The 22,282-nt window shown below is 38.8% G+C and overlaps 4 protein-coding genes and 1 long non-coding RNA gene across 17 annotated transcripts; 1 reads left to right on the top strand and 4 right to left on the bottom strand.

The window, feature by feature from the left end:
- Positions 1–189: 189 nt before the first annotated feature.
- Positions 190–2,825, bottom strand: LOC149594108 (uncharacterized). 2 transcript variants are annotated; one of them, XR_016379318.1, is made up of 3 exons: positions 1,219–2,825; positions 660–1,150; positions 190–365 (listed from the first exon to the last, which is right to left on the bottom strand). It is a non-coding gene; the product is annotated as an uncharacterized LOC149594108 (long non-coding RNA). The 2 variants fall into 2 exon arrangements; XR_016379319.1 differs by having other exon boundaries at positions 190–389.
- A 28-nt stretch (positions 2,826–2,853) lies between these two features.
- On the bottom strand, positions 2,854–6,755 carry LOC149594109 (uncharacterized). Of its 7 annotated transcripts, none has more exons than XM_089861244.1 (7): positions 6,097–6,755; positions 5,162–5,267; positions 4,603–5,093; positions 4,091–4,308; positions 3,929–3,994; positions 3,503–3,850; positions 2,854–3,427 (listed from the first exon to the last, which is right to left on the bottom strand). In XM_089861244.1, exons 4-7 carry the CDS (start codon positions 4,282–4,284, stop codon positions 3,223–3,225), a joined length of 813 nt encoding a protein of 270 aa, XP_089717370.1. In that variant the 5' UTR covers positions 4,285–4,308; positions 4,603–5,093; positions 5,162–5,267; positions 6,097–6,755; the 3' UTR covers positions 2,854–3,222. The 7 variants fall into 7 exon arrangements, with proteins under 7 accessions (XP_089717370.1, XP_089717369.1, XP_089717368.1 ...); XM_089861243.1 differs by having other exon boundaries at positions 3,503–3,994; positions 6,101–6,180; positions 6,248–6,746; XM_089861242.1 differs by having other exon boundaries at positions 3,503–3,994; positions 6,097–6,180; positions 6,248–6,746.
- A 41-nt stretch (positions 6,756–6,796) lies between these two features.
- On the bottom strand, positions 6,797–10,309 carry LOC149594110 (uncharacterized). 5 transcript variants are annotated; one of them, XM_089861249.1, is made up of 7 exons: positions 10,041–10,309; positions 9,106–9,211; positions 8,547–9,037; positions 8,035–8,252; positions 7,873–7,938; positions 7,447–7,794; positions 6,797–7,371 (listed from the first exon to the last, which is right to left on the bottom strand). In XM_089861249.1, exons 4-7 carry the CDS (start codon positions 8,226–8,228, stop codon positions 7,188–7,190), a joined length of 792 nt encoding a protein of 263 aa, XP_089717375.1. In that variant the 5' UTR covers positions 8,229–8,252; positions 8,547–9,037; positions 9,106–9,211; positions 10,041–10,309; the 3' UTR covers positions 6,797–7,187. The 5 variants fall into 5 exon arrangements, with proteins under 5 accessions (XP_089717375.1, XP_089717372.1, XP_089717371.1 ...); XM_089861246.1 differs by having other exon boundaries at positions 7,447–7,938; positions 10,045–10,304; XM_089861245.1 differs by having other exon boundaries at positions 7,447–7,938; positions 10,041–10,304.
- Positions 10,310–10,361: 52 nt separating this feature from the next.
- LOC149594111 (uncharacterized) lies at positions 10,362–15,276 on the bottom strand. 2 transcript variants are annotated; one of them, XM_089861257.1, is made up of 5 exons: positions 14,246–15,276; positions 13,734–13,951; positions 13,572–13,637; positions 13,146–13,493; positions 10,362–13,070 (listed from the first exon to the last, which is right to left on the bottom strand). In XM_089861257.1, exons 2-5 carry the CDS (start codon positions 13,925–13,927, stop codon positions 12,791–12,793), a joined length of 888 nt encoding a protein of 295 aa, XP_089717383.1. In that variant the 5' UTR covers positions 13,928–13,951; positions 14,246–15,276; the 3' UTR covers positions 10,362–12,790. The 2 variants fall into 2 exon arrangements, with proteins under 2 accessions (XP_089717383.1, XP_089717382.1); XM_089861256.1 differs by having other exon boundaries at positions 13,146–13,637.
- A 1,784-nt stretch (positions 15,277–17,060) lies between these two features.
- On the top strand, positions 17,061–20,018 carry LOC149594112 (uncharacterized). Its single transcript, XM_089861282.1, has one exon. It carries the CDS (start codon positions 17,061–17,063, stop codon positions 20,016–20,018), a length of 2,958 nt encoding a protein of 985 aa, XP_089717408.1.
- Positions 20,019–22,282: the final 2,264 nt, after the last annotated feature.

The raw sequence follows: 22,282 nt of genomic DNA on the forward strand, positions 1-22,282 counted from the left end.
GTTGAAAATCATGTCTTATTAATTCCAAATCATTTGAAACCTATATTTTTTTATTTTTTTCAATGGCAAATATCCTATATTTTCCTATTTTTTTAATGAAACATCTCCTATAATTTCCTATAAATCAATTGTAAATTTCCTATTTTCCTATATTTTTTTCAAGGCTTTGTTGTGGTCACCCTGCATGGTATAAGTTTCTTCTTCGGCGGGGTAGCTACATATTTTATGTCTTTTCTTACCAACTGGTCCACTCTACATACTTCACGGCCCAATGCCTTATTAACCATTTGCGCCATTCGTGGGTTTGGTTTATTTCCTAATTTCTTGGCATATTTTCCCATTTTTGAAATAATTGCAGGGAGTGCCTACCAGACCCAGCAGAGTAGCAACTTCACAATACGCAACCACAATACGTGTGGTCACTGTGGTGTGATGTGAGTCACGAGTGGCTAAAAGTGCGCCTCTTTTTAAGATAGAATAATATTTTGGAAAAGGTGGCAATAAACAAGCTAATTAGCAATTATTTAGAAAATGTAGCAATATTTTGGAGTAAAACATACAATTTTGGAAAAGGGGGAAATTTATTCAGTTGATTTAACTTGATAATAACAAAAACAGGCGCACATTTAGCCGCTCATATAGAAACTTGAAGGTCTTACCTTTGCTGGAAAATTTTGTTGACTTAAGGAAAAATTTGGAACACAATTTTGAAACTGAAGTTAGGCTTAGCAATTTTGAAACGCGTGTGATTTGGGGGAGGGGGAGGGTGAAATATTTCAAAATCACGCGCTCCTATAATCACGTGACAAAATGTAAAGGCAACGTGTATGGGTGTGTGTGATATTTTCAAAAGGGATACTAAAAGCTGAAATTTAGATATTTTGTTAATCATATATCATAATGGCGCAACGTTTGATTAAAGACACGTCATATCTCGTAAATTATACACATAAGTCACGATAAGAGTTCCTTTTGTAATTCCAAAACATCGGATGCGAATCCGGACAGACATAGCTAACGATCTCGTAGACAGACGCTATCTCAGAAATCTAAATAAATTCTTTAACTTTGCAGTTAAATCAGGATTGGCATATTTTGTCAACTCTAATTCCATCCGATCTAACATTTTCAGCAAAAATTCATGTGCATCCTATAACCATTACTTATTGTTACAAAAAAATTTATAATTCATTCAATAGTAATTTTAATTTAATTTACCTGCTGAGCTCCAATATTAAAGGGAGACTCTCAGCTGAAAATCTTAGTGCCATGTTTTATTTTTTCCTGCTTCGTTTCAATTAAATATGAAGCCTCAAATTTTTTTCTGATTTTTCAAACAATTTTTTCAATTAAAATTAAATTTTTTAAAATTTGTTAGGCTTAGCAATGGGTCTCGATTTTAGCACTAGGGATGTCAAAAACCGCCCGGTTTAACCGAAAACCGGTTTTTTCAATCCCGGAGCACCGGTTTTTACAGGTTTTTTAATTCTTCGGTTTTAACCGGTTTTTTAAATTGAAAACCGAATCGGTTTTTTTTAATTCACAGAATTAAAAGTTTTCCATTTTCGTCACTTAATGTTACTTAGCTTCGGTTGGCTGCTAACAATCTACCACCATGGAGCAATATCAAAGGAGACATAGATGCGTATAATGCAATTTTAAAGGAACTTTCGTTCTCACTCCAAGAAAATTACTCCATCTATCGAGTAATTTTTCATTGGCCTATTCTAGAATGCCAATGGAAAACGGCATTACTTAACACCTATTGGTACTAACAGGAATACGTACTAACTAATCGGTACTAATAGAATAATTTCGGTTGAGAGGGGGAGTGAACTGTATCCCCAACGTTAGGGGCAACTTTGTACTAGAGAATACTATTTGCCCCCGGAAGGGAAGGGGAGAGGGGATATCACTAAGGTAAGAGATAGAGGGTTATGACGTTGCCGTATATGGGAAAGATATTACTTTATATTTGGTCTTTGAGTTTACGTTGGAGTATCGCATTTTTCAACATTTATCATAAACGACCGGTTAAAAACCGGTTTTTTTGTCCAGTTTTTTGAATCGGTTAAACCGGCCATTTAAATATACCGGTTAACCGAAAACCGGGTTTTTTCTGGGAAGTTGACATCCCTATTTAGCACACGTACCTACCGGCCAATAAAAACCTCTTTAGGGATAGAGCCAAATCAGCCAATCCCGTGAGGGTTAGAAAATATTAAGTGGTATGTTGTCTGCTTCAAACAGGAAAAGCAGGGCGGGAAATAAGTATTTTTTCAGAGTGGGCTCGTTACCACTTACCAGTGACTCTGCTAAAGTTTGAGGAGGATAGTAATTGTGTTGCAGCTTGACTCTGCTGAGGTGTAAAAGATGGGTTTTTAAATTTTTTCCATCTCGAAGATCACAAAAAATAATAGTAACAATAATCTAAGAGCACAGATCTTCCCATTCCAAAGGCTAATAACTAGACACTCAAGATATACAACAAAATACGACCCGCCACATTTTAATATAATAAGATTACGAGAGTAATTTGAGTTTAAGTGAAACGTATAAAAGCATAAACCTGCTAATTACTAAAGTTTCTAATCCGCTTATCGTTAGACGATCGAAAACGCGTATTTCTTTCGAGTGCTAAAATGTAGAATACATATTTCTGAACATAATGCAGACGACGCAAATGAGACTCGCCCGAGCAGGGTGGGAAATAAGGATTTTTTTAAAACTGGACATTGCGCCAGCGACCCCCCTGGTCTGGAATAAATAAACTGGTCCATGACCATTGACCAGGGCTCGTCGTCTGCTAAACAAAAGAAGTGGATAATTAAAATAGCTGAGACAATGTCTGGACTCTGGCCACCCTTGAATTTTATTAGTGGTCAAGTGGACCACTGACCCCCCTCCGATTTAATTTTTAAACTGGTCCAGGCAATTTTTAAACTGGTCATTTGCCCTGTGCCACCGCCTTATTTCCCACGCTGCGCCCGAGAAAACCTTTGGGGGTTGACTCTTATAAATCACGGGCGCTGATTGGCCGGTAGGTCGCTTTATCAAAATTCAAATGCATGATACAAAACTTCAAATATTGTTTAAAACTATAAATAGCGCTTCAAAAAATCTGAAAAAATTCAAGGCGGCATATTTTAACATAAGGAATCAGAATAAAAATACTTAATTTTTGCCAATAGTGTCCCTTTAAATTTTGTGGCAGATCCTACACTACACACATTGGCAATTTCTTTCAAATTGCTGCGGCCAAGTTACCGTCTCCTTTAAGTATACCCAAAAGTTTCCTGATAACACTTCCTTTCGGTAAAGAATTCCCCTTAAAGTATCATCTTTCACAATTTCTTGCACTTTTGGGATTCTTAAAATGCACTGGATTACGCTGTTCATGAAACAAGTGTTGCCAGTATTTGGAAAACTAAATTTTAAAAGCAATTAATAAGCAAACATAGTTTAAATATTAACTCGTTATATTTAAAAGGCAATTATTTACCCTGTTGTCCAATTAAATATTGCACTTTGTGCGTTTGAAATTGGACTCAATATTGCGTGTGAAAGTGGTTTGCTTAAAACCCTCATTTTAACCTTTAACATATTATTGCCTTTAGAAAAGTTCCTCCATTTTCCATACAGCTGATTGCTCGATCTTTTAATTCCGAATTCATGGGCAATTTTATACCACGAACCAACACCATATTTCCCAACACCAATAAACAAACGATCTTCTTCATCCCCGGTCCAAGCTTTCCTGCATTGTTTAGCAGGACATTTTTCTTGCTGCTTCACGGGTAAACGTGTTTTGTCATCATCTTGGTCTTGATCAGGAGGACTAGGTGTTTCCCTAAAATATTCCACAGTGCTTTTACTCCAGAAATTTTTAGACGAAGTAGTCAATGGAGGGCTTGGAGTTCTAGAGCACCTAGGAATCTCCGGTGAAAATTGGTTTTTTCTTGTAACGGAATTGTCTTCACATTTAGAAATTTTCCTAAGAGTGAATTTTAAACCAAGACAACATTATAAAATTGTGGGGGAAGCCAAATTTGATTTCTAACTCTACTTTCACGATTGATTTTCTACTTACTTCTGCTTCTTTGGTTGTGAAATTAGACGGGTATAACATGGTATAAGTTTCTTCTTCGGCGGGGTAGCTACATATTTTATGTCTTTTCTTACCAACTGGTCCACTCTACATACTTCACGGCCCAATGCCTTATTAACCATTTGCGCCATTCGTGGGTTTGGTTTATTTCCTAATTTCTTGGCATATTTTCCCATTTTTGAAATAATTGCAGGGAGTGCCTACCAGACCCAGCAGAGTAGCAACTTCACAATACGCAACCACAATACGTGTGGTCACTGTGGTGTGATGTGAGTCACGAGTGGCTAAAAGTGCGCCTCTTTTTAAGATAGAATAATATTTTGGAAAAGGTGGCAATAAACAAGCTAATTAGCAATTATTTAGAAAATGTAGCAATATTTTGGAGTAAAACATACAATTTTGGAAAAGGGGGAAATTTATTCAGTTGATTTAACTTGATAATAACAAAAACAGGCGCACATTTAGCCGCTCATATAGAAACTTGAAGGTCTTACCTTTGCTGGAAAATTTTGTTGACTTAAGGAAAAATTTGGAACACAATTTTGAAACTGAAGTTAGGCTTAGCAATTTTGAAACGCGTGTGATTTGGGGGAGGGGGAGGGTGAAATATTTCAAAATCACGCGCTCCTATAATCACGTGACAAAATGTAAAGGCAACGTGTATGGGTGTGTGTGATATTTTCAAAAGGGATACTAAAAGCTGAAATTTAGATATTTTGTTAATCATATATCATAATGGCGCAACGTTTGATTAAAGACACGTCATATCTCGTAAATTATACACATAAGTCACGATAAGAGTTCCTTTTGTAATTCCAAAACATCGGATGCGAATCCGGACAGACATAGCTAACGATCTCGTAGACAGACGCTATCTCAGAAATCTAAATAAATTCTTTAACTTTGCAGTTAAATCAGGATTGGCATATTTTGTCAACTCTAATTCCATCCGATCTAACATTTTCAGCAAAAATTCATGTGCATCCTATAACCATTACTTATTGTTACAAAAAAATTTATAATTCATTCAATAGTAATTTTAATTTAATTTACCTGCTGAGCTCCAATATTAAAGGGAGACTCTCAGCTGAAAATCTTAGTGCCATGTTTTATTTTTTCCTGCTTCGTTTCAATTAAATATGAAGCCTCAAATTTTTTTCTGATTTTTCAAACAATTTTTTAAATTAAAATTAAATTTTTTAAAATTTGTTAGGCTTAGCAATGGGTCTCGATTTTAGCACTAGGGATGTCAAAAACCGCCCGGTTTAACCGAAAACCGGTTTTTTCAATCCCGGAGCACCGGTTTTTACAGGTTTTTTAATTCTTCGGTTTTAACCGGTTTTTTAAATTGAAAACCGAATCGGTTTTTTTTAATTCACAGAATTAAAAGTTTTCCATTTTCGTCACTTAATGTTACTTAGCTTCGGTTGGCTGCTAACAATCTACCACCATGGAGCAATATCAAAGGAGACATAGATGCGTATAATGCAATTTTAAAGGAACTTTCGTTCTCACTCCAAGAAAATTACTCCATCTATCGAGTAATTTTTCATTGGCCTATTCTAGAATGCCAATGGAAAACGGCATTACTTAACACCTATTGGTACTAACAGGAATACGTACTAACTAATCGGTACTAATAGAATAATTTCGGTTGAGAGGGGGAGTGAACTGTATCCCCAACGTTAGGGGCAACTTTGTACTAGAGAATACTATTTGCCCCCGGAAGGGAAGGGGAGAGGGGATATCACTAAGGTAAGAGATAGAGGGTTATGACGTTGCCGTATATGGGAAAGATATTACTTTATATTTGGTCTTTGAGTTTACGTTGGAGTATCGCATTTTTCAACATTTATCATAAACGACCGGTTAAAAACCGGTTTTTTTGTCCAGTTTTTTGAATCGGTTAAACCGGCCATTTAAATATACCGGTTAACCGAAAACCGGGTTTTTTCTGGGAAGTTGACATCCCTATTTAGCACACGTACCTACCGGCCAATAAAAACCTCTTTAGGGATAGAGCCAAATCAGCCAATCCCGTGAGGGTTAGAAAATATTAAGTGGTATGTTGTCTGCTTCAAACAGGAAAAGCAGGGCGGGAAATAAGTATTTTTTCAGAGTGGGCTCGTTACCACTTACCAGTGACTCTGCTAAAGTTTGAGGAGGATAGTAATTGTGTTGCAGCTTGACTCTGCTGAGGTGTAAAAGATGGGTTTTTAAATTTTTTCCATCTCGAAGATCACAAAAAATAATAGTAACAATAATCTAAGAGCACAGATCTTCCCATTCCAAAGGCTAATAACTAGACACTCAAGATATACAACAAAATACGACCCGCCACATTTTAATATAATAAGATTACGAGAGTAATTTGAGTTTAAGTGAAACGTATAAAAGCATAAACCTGCTAATTACTAAAGTTTCTAATCCGCTTATCGTTAGACGATCGAAAACGCGTATTTCTTTCGAGTGCTAAAATGTAGAATACATATTTCTGAACATAATGCAGACGACGCAAATGAGACTCGCCCGAGCAGGGTGGGAAATAAGGATTTTTTTAAAACTGGACATTGCGCCAGCGACCCCCCTGGTCTGGAATAAATAAACTGGTCCATGACCATTGACCAGGGCTCGTCGTCTGCTAAACAAAAGAAGTGGATAATTAAAATAGCTGAGACAATGTCTGGACTCTGGCCACCCTTGAATTTTATTAGTGGTCAAGTGGACCACTGACCCCCCTCCGATTTAATTTTTAAACTGGTCCAGGCAATTTTTAAACTGGTCATTTGCCCTGTGCCACCGCCTTATTTCCCACGCTGCGCCCGAGAAAACCTTTGGGGGTTGACTCTTATAAATCACGGGCGCTGATTGGCCGGTAGGTCGCTTTATCAAAATTCAAATGCATGATACAAAACTTCAAATATTGTTTAAAACTATAAATAGCGCTTCAAAAAATCTGAAAAAATTCAAGGCGGCATATTTTAACATAAGGAATCAGAATAAAAATACTTAATTTTTGCCAATAGTGTCCCTTTAAATTTTGTGGCAGATCCTACACTACACACATTGGCAATTTCTTTCAAATTGCTGCGGCCAAGTTACCGTCTCCTTTAAGTATACCCAAAAGTTTCCTGATAACACTTCCTTTCGGTAAAGAATTCCCCTTCAAAGTATCATCTTTCACAATTTCTTGCACTTTTGGGATTCTTAAAATGCACTGGATTACGCTGTTCATGAAACAAGTGTTGCCAGTATTTGGAAAACTAAATTTTAAAAGCAATTAATAAGCAAACATAGTTTAAATATTAACTCGTTATATTTAAAAGGCAATTATTTACCCTGTTGTCCAATTAAATATTGCACTTTGTGCGTTTGAAATTGGACTCAATATTGCGTGTGAAAGTGGTTTGCTTAAAACCCTCATTTTAACCTTTAACATATTATTGCCTTTAGAAAAGTTCCTCCATTTTCCATACAGCTGATTGCTCGATCTTTTAATTCCGAATTCATGGGCAATTTTATACCACGAACCAACACCATATTTCCCAACACCAATAAACAAACGATCTTCTTCATCCCCGGTCCAAGCTTTCCTGCATTGTTTAGCAGGACATTTTTCTTGCTGCTTCACGGGTAAACGTGTTTTGTCATCATCTTGGTCTTGATCAGGAGGACTAGGTGTTTCCCTAAAATATTCCACAGTGCTTTTACTCCAGAAATTTTTAGACGAAGTAGTCAATGGAGGGCTTGGAGTTCTAGAGCACCTAGGAATCTCCGGTGAAAATTGGTTTTTTCTTGTAACGGAATTGTCTTCACATTTAGAAATTTTCCTAAGAGTGAATTTTAAACCAAGACAACATTATAAAATTGTGGGGGAAGCCAAATTTGATTTCTAACTCTACTTTCACGATTGATTTTCTACTTACTTCTGCTTCTTTGGTTGTGAAATTAGACGGGTATAACATGGTATAAGTTTCTTCTTCGGCGGGGTAGCTACATATTTTATGTCTTTTCTTACCAACTGGTCCACTCTACATACTTCACGGCCCAATGCCTTATTAACCATTTGCGCCATTCGTGGGTTTGGTTTATTTCCTAATTTCTTGGCATATTTTCCCATTTTTGAAATAATTGCAGGGAGTGCCTACCAGACCCAGCAGAGTAGCAACTTCACAATACGCAACCACAATACGTGTGGTCACTGTGGTGTGATGTGAGTCACGAGTGGCTAAAAGTGCGCCTCTTTTTAAGATAGAATAATATTTTGGAAAAGGTGGCAATAAACAAGCTAATTAGCAATTATTTAGAAAATGTAGCAATATTTTGGAGTAAAACATACAATTTTGGAAAAGGGGGAAATTTATTCAGTTGATTTAACTTGATAATAACAAAAACAGGCGCACATTTAGCCGCTCATATAGAAACTTGAAGGTCTTACCTTTGCTGGAAAATTTTGTTGACTTAAGGAAAAATTTGGAACACAATTTTGAAACTGAAGTTAGGCTTAGCAATTTTGAAACGCGTGTGATTTGGGGGAGGGGGAGGGTGAAATATTTCAAAATCACGCGCTCCTATAATCACGTGACAAAATGTAAAGGCAACGTGTATGGGTGTGTGTGATATTTTCAAAAGGGATACTAAAAGCTGAAATTTAGATATTTTGTTAATCATATATCATAATGGCGCAACGTTTGATTAAAGACACGTCATATCTCGTAAATTATACACATAAGTCACGATAAGAGTTCCTTTTGTAATTCCAAAACATCGGATGCGAATCCGGACAGACATAGCTAACGATCTCGTAGACAGACGCTATCTCAGAAATCTAAATAAATTCTTTAACTTTGCAGTTAAATCAGGATTGGCATATTTTGTCAACTCTAATTCCATCCGATCTAACATTTTCAGCAAAAATTCATGTGCATCCTATAACCATTACTTATTGTTACAAAAAAATTTATAATTCATTCAATAGTAATTTTAATTTAATTTACCTGCTGAGCTCCAATATTAAAGGGAGACTCTCAGCTGAAAATCTTAGTGCCATGTTTTATTTTTTCCTGCTTCGTTTCAATTAAATATGAAGCCTCAAATTTTTTTCTGATTTTTCAAACAATTTTTTAAATTAAAATTAAATTTTTTAAAATTTGTTAGGCTTAGCAATGGGTCTCGATTTTAGCACTAGGGATGTCAAAAACCGCCCGGTTTAACCGAAAACCGGTTTTTTCAATCCCGGAGCACCGGTTTTTACAGGTTTTTTAATTCTTCGGTTTTAACCGGTTTTTTAAATTGAAAACCGAATCGGTTTTTTTTAATTCACAGAATTAAAAGTTTTCCATTTTCGTCACTTAATGTTACTTAGCTTCGGTTGGCTGCTAACAATCTACCACCATGGAGCAATATCAAAGGAGACATAGATGCGTATAATGCAATTTTAAAGGAACTTTCGTTCTCACTCCAAGAAAATTACTCCATCTATCGAGTAATTTTTCATTGGCCTATTCTAGAATGCCAATGGAAAACGGCATTACTTAACACCTATTGGTACTAACAGGAATACGTACTAACTAATCGGTACTAATAGAATAATTTCGGTTGAGAGGGGGAGTGAACTGTATCCCCAACGTTAGGGGCAACTTTGTACTAGAGAATACTATTTGCCCCCGGAAGGGAAGGGGAGAGGGGATATCACTAAGGTAAGAGATAGAGGGTTATGACGTTGCCGTATATGGGAAAGATATTACTTTATATTTGGTCTTTGAGTTTACGTTGGAGTATCGCATTTTTCAACATTTATCATAAACGACCGGTTAAAAACCGGTTTTTTTGTCCAGTTTTTTGAATCGGTTAAACCGGCCATTTAAATATACCGGTTAACCGAAAACCGGGTTTTTTCTGGGAAGTTGACATCCCTATTTAGCACACGTACCTACCGGCCAATAAAAACCTCTTTAGGGATAGAGCCAAATCAGCCAATCCCGTGAGGGTTAGAAAATATTAAGTGGTATGTTGTCTGCTTCAAACAGGAAAAGCAGGGCGGGAAATAAGTATTTTTTCAGAGTGGGCTTTTTTTTTTTTTTTTTGCTCCATTTATTGTCGAGCTAGGGCTGGGGCCAGCCATACAGCTCCAAAAGAGAAGTTACAAAAAATAACATTAAATTAGGTACAGAAATAGTGGTGGAATTACAAATAAAAAATAACATACAATATATATATATATATATATATATATATATTTTTTTTTTTTTTTGTTATCAATAGGCACTTTCAATAGGAACTTTAGTACTAGGATTAATGGGAGATATCACAGGGTTATATTATTATAACTATTTAGTAGAAACATAAGGGTCTTATTTAAATGTTAAGATAGGCTCGAAGTTTCGACTTAAAATGATTTATCGAGCGAGTAGACACCAAGTCCTCAGGGAGGGCATTCCAGAGCGGAACTGTACGACGGAAGAAGGAGTCATGCAAGAGATTAGTACGCGAATGATTTACAAATAACCTGCGACTAAGGCCCCGAGTACCCATAGAGTTGGCATGGACAGTGAAAAATGTCTGGGAAGGTTGACTGAGAATCTTGAAAAGGCTAATAAGGTCGAGGTATTTGCGGCGAGTTGCCAGGGGTTTCAACCCAAGGGCATTTAAACGGGTCGGGCGAGGTTTATCTCGCAGGGATAGCGGAATACGGCTTGCCCGTCCAAGCACGTCCTCAAGTAACTGAATATCCCGATTAGAGCTAGGGTTCCAGACCTGACTTCCGAACTCAAGAACAGGGCGTACATAACATTGAAACAACCGGGTTAAGAGAGGCACAGAGATTTTAGGGAAGTTAGCTTTTATTACTGACAACAGCCCATTGGCTCTACCACAGGAACGCAAAATGTGATTGTGGAACGAGAGGTTGTGATTAACCGTCAGGCCTAAATCGCGACATTCATTAACCCGCTTTATATTATTGCCATTGAGGTAATAGGGGGAGGGAGCACTAAGATCAGCAGGACGACGCTGCAGGGTGAGGACCAGAGACTTATCACAATTGTAGGTTAAGCCATTTAAACGAGACCAGGACTCAAGAGTCTTTAGATCGCTCTGCAACATAGAAACATCCTCGTAGGAGTTGATAACTCTCCAGATTTTAAGGTCATCAGCATATAATACAAGGGGGGAGGATAGCGAATTCGGCAAGTCATTAATGTAGAGAACAAATAACAGGGGGCCCAGTACACTCCCCTGCGGGACACCACTTGTAACCGGAGAGCGTCCTGTCAAGTAACTAGTCAACCACCCCAGTAAGTTAGGGGAGAGCCCATAGGCAGTAAGTTTAGAAAGTAAACGGGCGTGAGGAACCGAATCGAAAGCTTTGGCAATATCTAGGTAAATGACATCAACTCTTTTGCCAGAGTCAAGGGCGGTAGACCACTCATGGAATGCCGACAAGAGGTTGGTCTCAACTGACCGATTGTGGAGAAATCCGTGCTGGAGGGGAGATAAATAAGGGGTGACATGTTGTAGCACAGCCCAACGAATACATTTTTCAAAAACTTTACAGACCGATGAGGTTAAGCTGATTGGTCTATAATTTTCAGGAGCAGATTTGGCGCCTTGCCCTTATAAATTGGAGTCACAATTGCAGTACGCCACTCCTCGGGCACAGATTTCTCCGTTAGAGAGGTGGTAAATAGCTTAAGTAGAGGGAGGGCTAAAGAGGGACTGCAGTTTTTTAAGAACCGGTTAGTAAGGACATCAGGACCAGATGCACTTTTGACATCAAGTGAACGGAGAGTTTTCTTAATCTCAGAAAAGGTGGGCAAGTATTCTTCCATTATAGGAAATTGAGGTAAATTAGAATTATCCGGTAATTGACAAAAGTTTGCATTAAAGTTTTTGACTAAGGAGTGGTTTAAACATTGGGCCATATCAGAGTCAGAATCAGTTTTATCACCATTTGGGAGACGAATTCCTAGTCGACTCGGGAAGGCACGTATTCGCGAACGAATAAAGCGGTAAAAGGCTCTAGGATTGTGTTTTATATTTGACGTTTGACGCCATTGCATCCGCGCACGACACTGGGAAATATTTGACCGAACCAGCAAGAGTTACCAGCTCGTTACCAGTGACTCCGCGGGGCCCGTCGTCTGCTAAAGTTTGGGGAGGATAGTAATTGTGTTGCAGCTTGACTCTGCTGAGGTGTAAAAGATGGGTTTTTAAATTTTTTCCATCTCGAAGATCACAAAAAATAATAGTAACAATAATCTAAGAGCACAGATCTTCCCATTCCAAAGGCTAATAACTAGACACTCAAGATATACAACAAAATACGACCCGCCACATTTTAATATAATAAGATTACGAGAGTAATTTGAGTTTAAGTGAAACGTATAAAAGCATAAACCTGCTAATTACTAAAGTTTCTAATCCGCTTATCGTTAGACGATCGAAAACGCGTATTTCTTTCGAGTGCTAAAATGTAGAATACATATTTCTGAACATAATGCAGACGACGCAAATGAGACTCGCCCGAGAAAACCTTTGGGGGTTGACTCTTATAAATCACGGGCGCTGATTGGCCGGTAGGTCGCTTTATCAAAATTCAAATGCATGATACAAAACTTCAAATATTGTTTAAAACTATAAATAGCGCTTCAAAAAATCTGAAAAAATTCAAGGCGGCATATTTTAACATAAGGAATCAGAATAAAAATACTTAATTTTTGCCAATAGTGTCCCTTTAAATTTTGTGGCAGATCCTACACTACACACATTGGCAATTTCTTTCAAATTGCTGGCCAAGTTACCGTCTCCTTTAAGTATACCCAAAAGTTTCCTGATAACACTTCCTTTCGGTAAAGAATTCCCCTTCAAAGTATCATCTTTCACAATTTCTTGCACTTTTGGGATTCTTAAAATGCACTGGATTACGCTGTTCATGAAACAAGTGTTGCCAGTATTTGGAAAACTAAATTTTAAAAGCAATTAATAAGCAAACATAGTTTAAATATTAACTCGTTATATTTAAAAGGCAATTATTTACCCTGTTGTCCAATTAAATATTGCACTTTGTGCGTTTGAAATTGGACTCAATATTGCGTGTGAAAGTGGTTTGCTTAAAACCCTCATTTTAACCTTTAACATATTATTGCCTTTAGAAAAGTTCCTCCATTTTCCATACAGCTGATTGCTCGATCTTTTAATTCCGAATTCATGGGCAATTTTATACCACGAACCAACACCATATTTCCCAACACCAATAAACAAACGATCTTCTTCATCCCCGGTCCAAGCTTTCCTGCATTGTTTAGCAGGACATTTTTCTTGCTGCTTCACGGGTAAACGTGTTTTGTCATCATCTTGGTCTTGATCAGGAGGACTAGGTGTTTCCCTAAAATATTCCACAGTGCTTTTACTCCAGAAATTTTTAGACGAAGTAGTCAATGGAGGGCTTGGAGTTCTAGAGCACCTAGGAATCTCCGGTGAAAATTGGTTTTTTCTTGTAACGGAATTGTCTTCACATTTAGAAATTTTCCTAAGAGTGAATTTTAAACCAAGACAACATTATAAAATTGTGGGGGAAGCCAAATTTGATTTCTAACTCTACTTTCACGATTGATTTTCTACTTACTTCTGCTTCTTTGGTTGTGAAATTAGACGGGTATAACATGGTATAAGTTTCTTCTTCGGCGGGGTAGCTACATATTTTATGTCTTTTCTTACCAACTGGTCCACTCTACATACTTCACGGCCCAATGCCTTATTAACCATTTGCGCCATTCGTGGGTTTGGTTTATTTCCTAATTTCTTGGCATATTTTCCCATTTTTGAAATAATTGCAGGGAGTGCCTACCAGACCCAGCAGAGAAGCAACTTCACAATACGCAACCACAATACGTGTGGTCACTGTGGTGTGATGTGAGTCACGAGTGGCTAAAAGTGCGCCTCTTTTTAAGATAGAATAATATTTTGGAAAAGGTGGCAATAAACAAGCTAATTAGCAATTATTTAGAAAATGTAGCAATATTTTCGAGTAAAACATACAATTTTGGAAAAGGGGGAAATTTATTCAGTTGATTTAACTTGATAATAACAAAAACAGGCGCACATTTAGCCGCTCATATAGAAACTTGAAGGTCTTACCTTTGCTGGAAAATTTTGTTGACTTAAGGAAAAATTTGGAACACAATTTTGAAACTGAAGTTAGGCTTAGCAATTTTGAAACGCGTGTGATTTGGGGGGGGGGGGAGGGTGAAATATTTCAAAATCACGCGCTCCTATAATCACGTGACAAAATGTAAAGGCAACGTGTATGGGTGTGTGTGATATTTTCAAAAGGGATACTAAAAGCTGAAATTTAGATATTTTGTTAATCATATATCATAATGGCGCAACGTTTGATTAAAGACACGTCATATCTCGTAAATTATACACATAAGTCACGATAAGAGTTCCTTTTGTAATTCCAAAACATCGGATGCGAATCCGGACAGACATAGCTAACGATCTCGTAGACAGACGCTATCTCAGAAATAGGCCAGAATAATTAATGTAAATAATATAAAAATAATGAAGTTGAACCCTAGGCGTGACCCGAAGTTTAAATACTTTACATCACTGTGAAAACTAAGTACTAACATAAGGACATTATCTCTCTCTAAGGGCCCAAGATTCTATGTTACGGTTGAAATGTATGTATGTCCGATTTGGTCAGCCATCCGTCTCATCTCAAGTGGTATAATAATTGTATAGCCTAAACAGAGGCCGAGCGCATTCGCTGCAGAGTAACCCGGCATTGAACATTTTCCCTCCTTCAAAGATTTCTCACGACAGCTCTTCGTGATTTTTACTAAGCGCGAATTTACCTCTTGTGTCTGAGAGAGCTGGGGGATTCTGGAAATTCTCTTACTTATTTTTTCCCCTCAGTCCTTCCTCTCTCGCCTCCCCGCCTGTTTTAGTTTGATTCCCAACCGCTTGGGAGCGTTATCTCAGAGCTCGCGTCTAGACCCCGACCGGCTTAGGATATCGGTCGCGGCTGATTTTGAAAATTATTTTTCTCTCCCGCGAATTTCACGAAAAATTCGGAAGGAGCCCCAATACAAAATCTACGTCACATCTAGCAGAACTAGATGTTTTTGCTAATAGATGCGCTTGGGCCCTTAGAGAGATGATGTCCTTATGGAATAGGGCTGTAGAATAAGTAATGACAAAATTTTACCTTAAAGAATGAATTTGGAAAATGTACAATAAAGATTATGTTAGAGACTTTGGCGCGTGGAGTTAGAAATAAAAAAGAGCACGAGGAGGAGCGCGCGAAAATGTTTAAGTCAGTTGGATTTTGAATGTAAAGACGTTAAGACGTTTTGAGTCTCGAGGAATAAAATTTAAGAACAGTTAAGAACGTTTTAAGCCTAATTATTGAAGAAATCCTATAGACAATATTTAAAATTGGCGCGCGAGCTGCACTGAGAACTTAGCGTACTCTGTCGGGGAGGGGTGCAGTCAAAAAAATGGAGCTAATGTAAAGTCTATGGCAGTATATTAAACTTTGAGATTAATTATAAATTATACAAATTAGTTTAGGGGTTCGATTTCTTTTTTTGCGGTATTATTGCATATTAAATCATGGGTTTTCGCTACAGGTATTCAATTTTTAACATAATGATTTCAAATTTTATCAGTTTAACGTGCCCGTGTTGTGTTATCGCGATCACAAAAAATAATAGTAACAATAATCTAAGAGCACAGATCTTCCCATTCCAAAGGCTAATAACTAGACACTCAAGATATACAACAAAATACGACCCGCCACATTTTAATATAATAAGATTACGAGAGTAATTTGAGTTTAAGTGAAACGTATAAAAGCATAAACCTGCTAATTACTAAAGTTTCTAATCCGCTTATCGTTAGACGATCGAAAACGCGTATTTCTTTCGAGTGCTAAAATGTAGAATACATATTTCTGAACATAATGCAGACGACGCAAATGAGACTCGCCCGAGAAAACCTTTGGGGGTTGACTCTTATAAATCACGGGCGCTGATTGGCCGGTAGGTCGCTTTATCAAAATTCAAATGCATGTTTTGGATACAAAACTTCAAATATTGTTTAAAACTATAAATAGCGCTTCAAAAAATCTGAAAAAATTCAAGGCGGCTTATTTTAACATAAGGAATCAGAATAAAAATACTTAATTTTTGCCAATAGTGTCCCTTAAAATTTTGTGGCAGATCCTACACTACACACATTGGCAATTTCTTTCAAATTGCTGGCCAAGTTACCGTCTCCTTTAAGTATACCCAAAAGTTTCCTGATAACACTTCCTTTCGGTAAAGAATTCCCCTTCAAAGTATCATCTTTCACAATTTCTTGCACTTTTTGGATTCTTAAAATGCACTGGATTACGCTGTTCATGAAACAAGTGTTGCCAGTATTTGGAAAACTAAATTTTAAAAGCAATTAATAAGCAAACATAGTTTAAATATTAACTCGTTTTATTTAAAAGGCAATTATTTACCCTGTTGTCCAATTAAATATTGCACATTGTGTTTGGGAGCTTGACTAGAAAAAACTACAAATTTTTAAACAAGGTTTTTTACGCCGATTTAAGTGTAGACATAAATTGAACAAGCTCATTTTTTACCCAGCAACATGTTTTTTAAGCTACTATATAACGCAATTGAAATGTATTACGATCAGTCAGTTATTGTTATGATGTAATAATGTATAGTTAATTCCTTTGACGCTGTTTTGAATAAATACTCAGTTTGATATTTTACTCTCGGTTGTTATTAAGTTTACGTTTACTGTCGCGAACATTTTATGGTCCGTCGAGCCGGATACACATGTCATCCATCAAGTAACCTTACAAGTTAATTGAAGACACCAGCTCATCTGAATATCCTGGGAAGCAGTAACGTATTCTCGAAATTCAACAAGTAGATAACCAAACAGTATGGACAATTACCTCAACAAAAGGCGAATAATCAAGGGACGGATCACCAGACTCGAAACTACTATTGCCAATCATAACAATTCACCTATATCACCAGTCGCAGCAGCACTGTATCAGACGAAGGTCGAGACTCTAACCCAAGACTTAGATACTGTTCATGAAGACATTGCAGTCACGTGTTCACCAGAAGACTTCGACGTTCATGAGCACGAATACAATCATCTTGTTACTCGAACGGAGACTCTAGTCATCTTCTTCACTACGCTAATCAGTCAAGGTCCTGTGGTACAACAACATACCCAACCAGCTGCAGATATCAAGTTGCCTAAGTTAGAGTTACCTATCTTTGGAGGAAATTATGTCGAGTGGATACCATTTCACGACCTGTTCTGCGCTACTGTCCATAACAATGGATTATTATCAGGGGCTCAAAAGTTCCAGTATCTAAAGTCAACATTACGGAATGAAGCACTATTACTAATCCAGTCAATACCTGTCACAGACGGAAACTACGCCGAAGCCTGGGACATCCTTCTCAACCGTTTCAATAATACCAGAGAAATCATCAAAGCTCACTTAAGGCGCCTATTCGGCCAGACAAGCATTAAGGAAGAGTCATCAACATCTCTGAGGCGATTGATTGACACTATAGCGGAGTGTGTTCGCGCACTGAAGGTTCTGAACCAGCCGGTACAATACTGGGACTCAATCCTACTTCACGTGGTCGGTGAGAAACTCGATCAAGAGTCTCGACGACAATGGGAACTCTCACTGAAGGGTACTACACTGCCAACCTACGAAGAGTTGACGATCTTCCTAGAGCAAAGGGCTAGAGCATTAGCCGCGTCCCAACCAACGACTGTACGGGGAAACCCAGCATCAGCGTCCAAACGGAATACCAATTCATATCATGGAGCTGTTCGAGATGTTTTGTGCCCTATCTGCACTCAGCCACACTACGCATTCAAATGTCCGTCACTTTTAAAGGCAACTGTCGAGGAAAGATGGAACATCGTCAAGAAACATTCCCTCTGCTTCAACTGTCTGAAGAACGACCACATGAACAATGACTGCAAATCAGGAAAATGTCGAAAATGTGACTCAAAGCATAATACCCTACTACATCAACCATCGCATGACATGGGGTCAACATCAAGTGCCAAGCAAAACACTAATGTCATGTCACATGTATCCCGACAAGCCGAAGTAGCATCACAAGTCATATTGCCTACAGCAATCATCCAAGTCCAAGCAGCGAATGGACATCTTTGGTCAGTTAGAGCACTAATTGATTCAGGATCACAAGCAAGTTTTATTTCTGAGAGAATCACTCAGAAATTACAACTTCAAAGAAGCAGTCACCATATCACAATTGGCGGAATTGGTCGGACAGGAACAAGTCATTCACGTGGTGGAGCAATGTTGAAGATTCACTCCAATACAGAGCCGAATTTCAATGTCACTATTCAAGCACTAATACTCAACCACGTAACAGCAGCGTTGCCAAACCTGGCGTTCAATCCTCAAGGCTGGACACATATCAAGGGAGTCCAGTTGGCTGATCCGACGTTCCATATCCCTGGCTCCATTGACATCTTATTAGGAGCTGATGTTTACTTGGACCTAGTTCTAGATGGTAAACTCGTGGGAAACCGTGGAAGTCCTGGAGCGTTTAATACCGTCTTCGGCTGGGCAGTTGCTGGTCCACTGGGATGTCAAGGCGCAACCTCTCCTACAACCTCAATTCAAGTAGCTCATGTCCAACTTGAAACCCAACTTGCTAAGTTCTGGGAACTAGAAGAACTTGGATCAAGACCAAATTTCACAGCATCAGAAATCATTTGCGAGGAAATGTTTCATGACAGCCATAGTAGAGATCCTACTGGAAGATATATCGTGAAGCTACCTATCAAGGACAAGGAAGAATCTCTTGGAGAGTCAAGAACGAGAGCTCTACGACGATTCCAACATACTGAGCGGCGGTTACAAGCGAATCCTGAGATGTATGACAAGTACAGAAGCTTCATGGATGAATACCTCGCATTGAATCACATGGAACGCGTACCAGCAGAGTCAATTCCTATAAAGAATGCTTATTACTTACCTCATCATGCAGTCTTCAAGGAAGGAAGCACTACCACCAAACTACGAGTCGTTTTTGACGGATCTGCGAAGACATCAAGCGGAAAATCATTGAACGATATACTATTGGTTGGCCCGAAACTTCAGGACGATCTTGTAAATCTCTTACTCCGATTCAGAACTCACGCCGTGGCTCTCACTGCAGACATTGAGAAAATGTATCGCCAAATCTTGATTCGACCAGAAGACACACAGTATCAACGAATTCTTTGGAGACGTCAGAAGGAAGACACTATACAAGACTATCAATTGTTGACGGTGACATATGGGACAGCTTCTGCACCGTACTTGGCAACCAAAACCTTGCAACAATTATCCAAGGACGTTAAAACCAAATACCCGTTGGCAGCTCATGCATTGGCTAAGGATTTCTACGTTGATGACTTGCTATCTGGAGCCGAAGACACAGAATCCGCATTAAAATTACAAGGAGAATTATTGCAAGCTACACGTGAAGCTGGGTTACCCCTCCGGAAATGGGCCTCGAATGATGAAGCCGTCTTGGAAGCAGTATCACCTGAGCTACGAGAAATCGCAGTTCCCTTGAACCTTACCAACGCTGAGTCAATACAAACCTTGGGTCTTCATTGGACACCGGCCACGGACATCCTGTCGTTCTCTGTCAACTTACCGAAGACTAGAGCTACGACTTCCAAGCGAACCATTCTATCAGATACAGCAATGGTATTCGACCCTTTGGGCTTAGTATCACCCGTTATCATTCGAGCGAAACTGATACTACAAGAAATGTGGCAGATGAAGAACGATTGGGATGACGAGCTACCCTTGACTACTACCAGAAGTCCATTAAATTAGCCTAGGAAGTAACCAAAAGCGGGGTTTGGTACTCCCCTCTCTTGTGTAGCAATACTGAAGAAGGGCGACACATTCGCCACCTCGCGATAATTTTTCTCAGATCTCCGGTTTAGGTGCGACTCGTACGCCAAAATTTGCCCTATCGAGAGACAAAAAAACTATTGGCCGAAAACGCCCCCTTCCACTGTAAAACCGAGTCCGCTTAAAAATAGGAGAAGGGATGGGGGTGTGAATTTTGGAACAGTCAAGGTCATTCAGTTTTTTATGACTGTTCATAAACCTATTGAAAAAAACTATTTAAAGGGAGGGTGAAGTAGAAAATCAAGTGGTTTTTTTTATCGATTCCCCTACTATATACAAGACCAGTCTGCATAGTAAAACATTCAGGAAATACTAGCTCCGAATGATTTTAAAATTCAAATTAGGTTCAGATTTAAAAGATAATTTTAAATAAGGACGTCCGACCAATCGCGTAACCCACTGCCTAGTAGAAGAATCGATTAAAAACCACTTGATTTTATACTTCACCCTCCCTTTAACAACCGAGGCCGTTCCTTTTTTTAATTTTTTATAAAGCAAACAATCTACCCTTTAGAGATGCAGCGTTCATGGGCTGAAGAAGTCACGCCCCGCTCACGTCAAGAAAGACTTTCTAGAGAGGAGCTCGAGATTTCTAACTGTGATAGGAAAGGGGAAAAAATTTAACCCCCTATCCATGGAGTTAGAAGGAGTTTTTATCCCAGCAGAGACGAACGCTATACCAGCCATTGTAATTGTTCACTTCCTAGGCTAATTTAATGGACTTCTGCTACTACAAACAAATGGAGCGCCTTCAGGGAGGACTTGATTGCAATTGAGAAGTTACGAATCCCGCGCTATATCAGTCAGCCAAATGCAAGAAGGTCAAGTTTGCACGGTTTTTGCGACGCATCAGAGAAGGCCTACGCCGCGGCAGTTTACATGAAGACTACCAATGATGCTGGACTAATCAACGTACAACTTATGATTGCCAAAACTAAAGTTGCACCTGTGTGATATTGACTTATGTACTTTGATATTAACTTATGTTACTGAAGATTAACCTTTGTACAGTCTAAGATAATTGTTATCTATTGTATGACGTAACATCAATTGTATATAAGCTAGTGTTTTTAATCTAAACGAGATAGTCACGTAGTCGCGCTCGACTAGATAATGTAAATAAACCTTATTGTAATAAAGCAACTTTTATACGTTAAATAGTGTAGTTAGTTGAACACACTAACATGGTGTCAGAAGTCGGTTTTTATTAGTGAGTGCGGTGGATTAGTCGCGTACGGTTTCCCAGCTTTATAACGCGAGTTTCTTTCTCGGGCGTTTGCGGTTTACCAGTTTAATTAGCGCGTTATCCCTGGTGCGTCCGGATCAGCAATGGCGATTCCCGCTCCAAGTCTCACCTCCGCTTCATTTCAAGTACAGTCCCCTGCCGCCTTTAACTTCGCGAGTCCCACTGACTGGCCAAAATGGCATCGTCGCTTCGAGCGCTTTCGGTTCGCCTCTGGGTTAAGTACTAAACCCGAAGAAGAGCAGGTGAATGCTCTCATCTACATGATGGGCGACAGTGCCGAAGACATCTTCCTGTCGTTTACGTTCGCCTCCGCCGACGAAAAGAAACAGTACAATACGGTAATGCAGAAGTTCCAGGACCATTTCGTAATCCGGAAGAATATTATCTACGAACGAGCTACCTTTAACAACAGAATACAACATGATGGAGAACCTGTCGAGGATTTCATAACGGCGTGCCGAGCGCAAATTGAAAAATGTGACTATGGTACCCTACAGGACGAGCTACTGAGAGACAAAATCGTCGTAGGAGTACGGGATAAATCATTATCGGAAAAATTGCAGCTCGACGGCACCCTCACGTTGGAGAAAGCTATCTCAACAGTCCGTCAAGCGGAAGAAATTCGTCGACAGCAGAAGGCCCTTCATGGTCAAACCAACGGGATTACAATGAACGTAGATGCATTGCACACACGCAGCAAGTATCGTCCAGATGCAGGAAGACCGCCAAAGGGCGAGTCAGGACGACCGAGACCGGCGCGTGTCGAAACAAAAACCTACGCAACAACAACTCCGTGTCAGAAATGCGGTAAACTGGAAAGGCACAACCGAGAAGCATGCCCAGCACAGAAAGTACGCTGCCGAAAATGCCGGCAAATAGGACACTACGAGCGAGCGTGCCTTGGTCGAACGGCAAGATACAACCGTGAAATTACTAC

This window comes from Phalangium opilio, unplaced genomic scaffold (assembly GCF_054372755.1).
Source record: "Phalangium opilio isolate 3A_F unplaced genomic scaffold, DU_Popi_V2 ptg000390l_1, whole genome shotgun sequence".
Taxonomy (NCBI): domain Eukaryota; kingdom Metazoa; phylum Arthropoda; class Arachnida; order Opiliones; family Phalangiidae; genus Phalangium; species Phalangium opilio.

Excerpts from the sequence above, each read along its gene's own strand:
- LOC149594110 (XM_089861246.1), bottom strand. The coding sequence starts at position 8,228 with ATGGGAAAATATGCCAAGAAATTAGGAAATAAACCAAACCCACGAATG. Across the intron at positions 7,939-8,034 it reads TCACAACCAAAGAAGCAGAA|GAAAATTTCTAAATGTGAAG; the intron begins GTAAGTAGAAAA and ends ATTCACTCTTAG. Across the intron at positions 7,372-7,446 it reads ATATTTAATTGGACAACAGG|TTTTCCAAATACTGGCAACA; the intron begins GTAAATAATTGC and ends TTTAAAATTTAG.
- LOC149594111 (XM_089861256.1), bottom strand. The coding sequence starts at position 13,927 with ATGGGAAAATATGCCAAGAAATTAGGAAATAAACCAAACCCACGAATG. Across the intron at positions 13,638-13,733 it reads TCACAACCAAAGAAGCAGAA|GAAAATTTCTAAATGTGAAG; the intron begins GTAAGTAGAAAA and ends ATTCACTCTTAG. Across the intron at positions 13,071-13,145 it reads ATATTTAATTGGACAACAGG|TTTTCCAAATACTGGCAACA; the intron begins GTAAATAATTGC and ends TTTAAAATTTAG.
- LOC149594112 (XM_089861282.1), top strand. The coding sequence starts at position 17,061 with ATGGACAATTACCTCAACAAAAGGCGAATAATCAAGGGACGGATCACC.
- LOC149594109 (XM_089861243.1), bottom strand. The coding sequence starts at position 4,284 with ATGGGAAAATATGCCAAGAAATTAGGAAATAAACCAAACCCACGAATG. Across the intron at positions 3,995-4,090 it reads TCACAACCAAAGAAGCAGAA|GAAAATTTCTAAATGTGAAG; the intron begins GTAAGTAGAAAA and ends ATTCACTCTTAG. Across the intron at positions 3,428-3,502 it reads ATATTTAATTGGACAACAGG|TTTTCCAAATACTGGCAACA; the intron begins GTAAATAATTGC and ends TTTAAAATTTAG.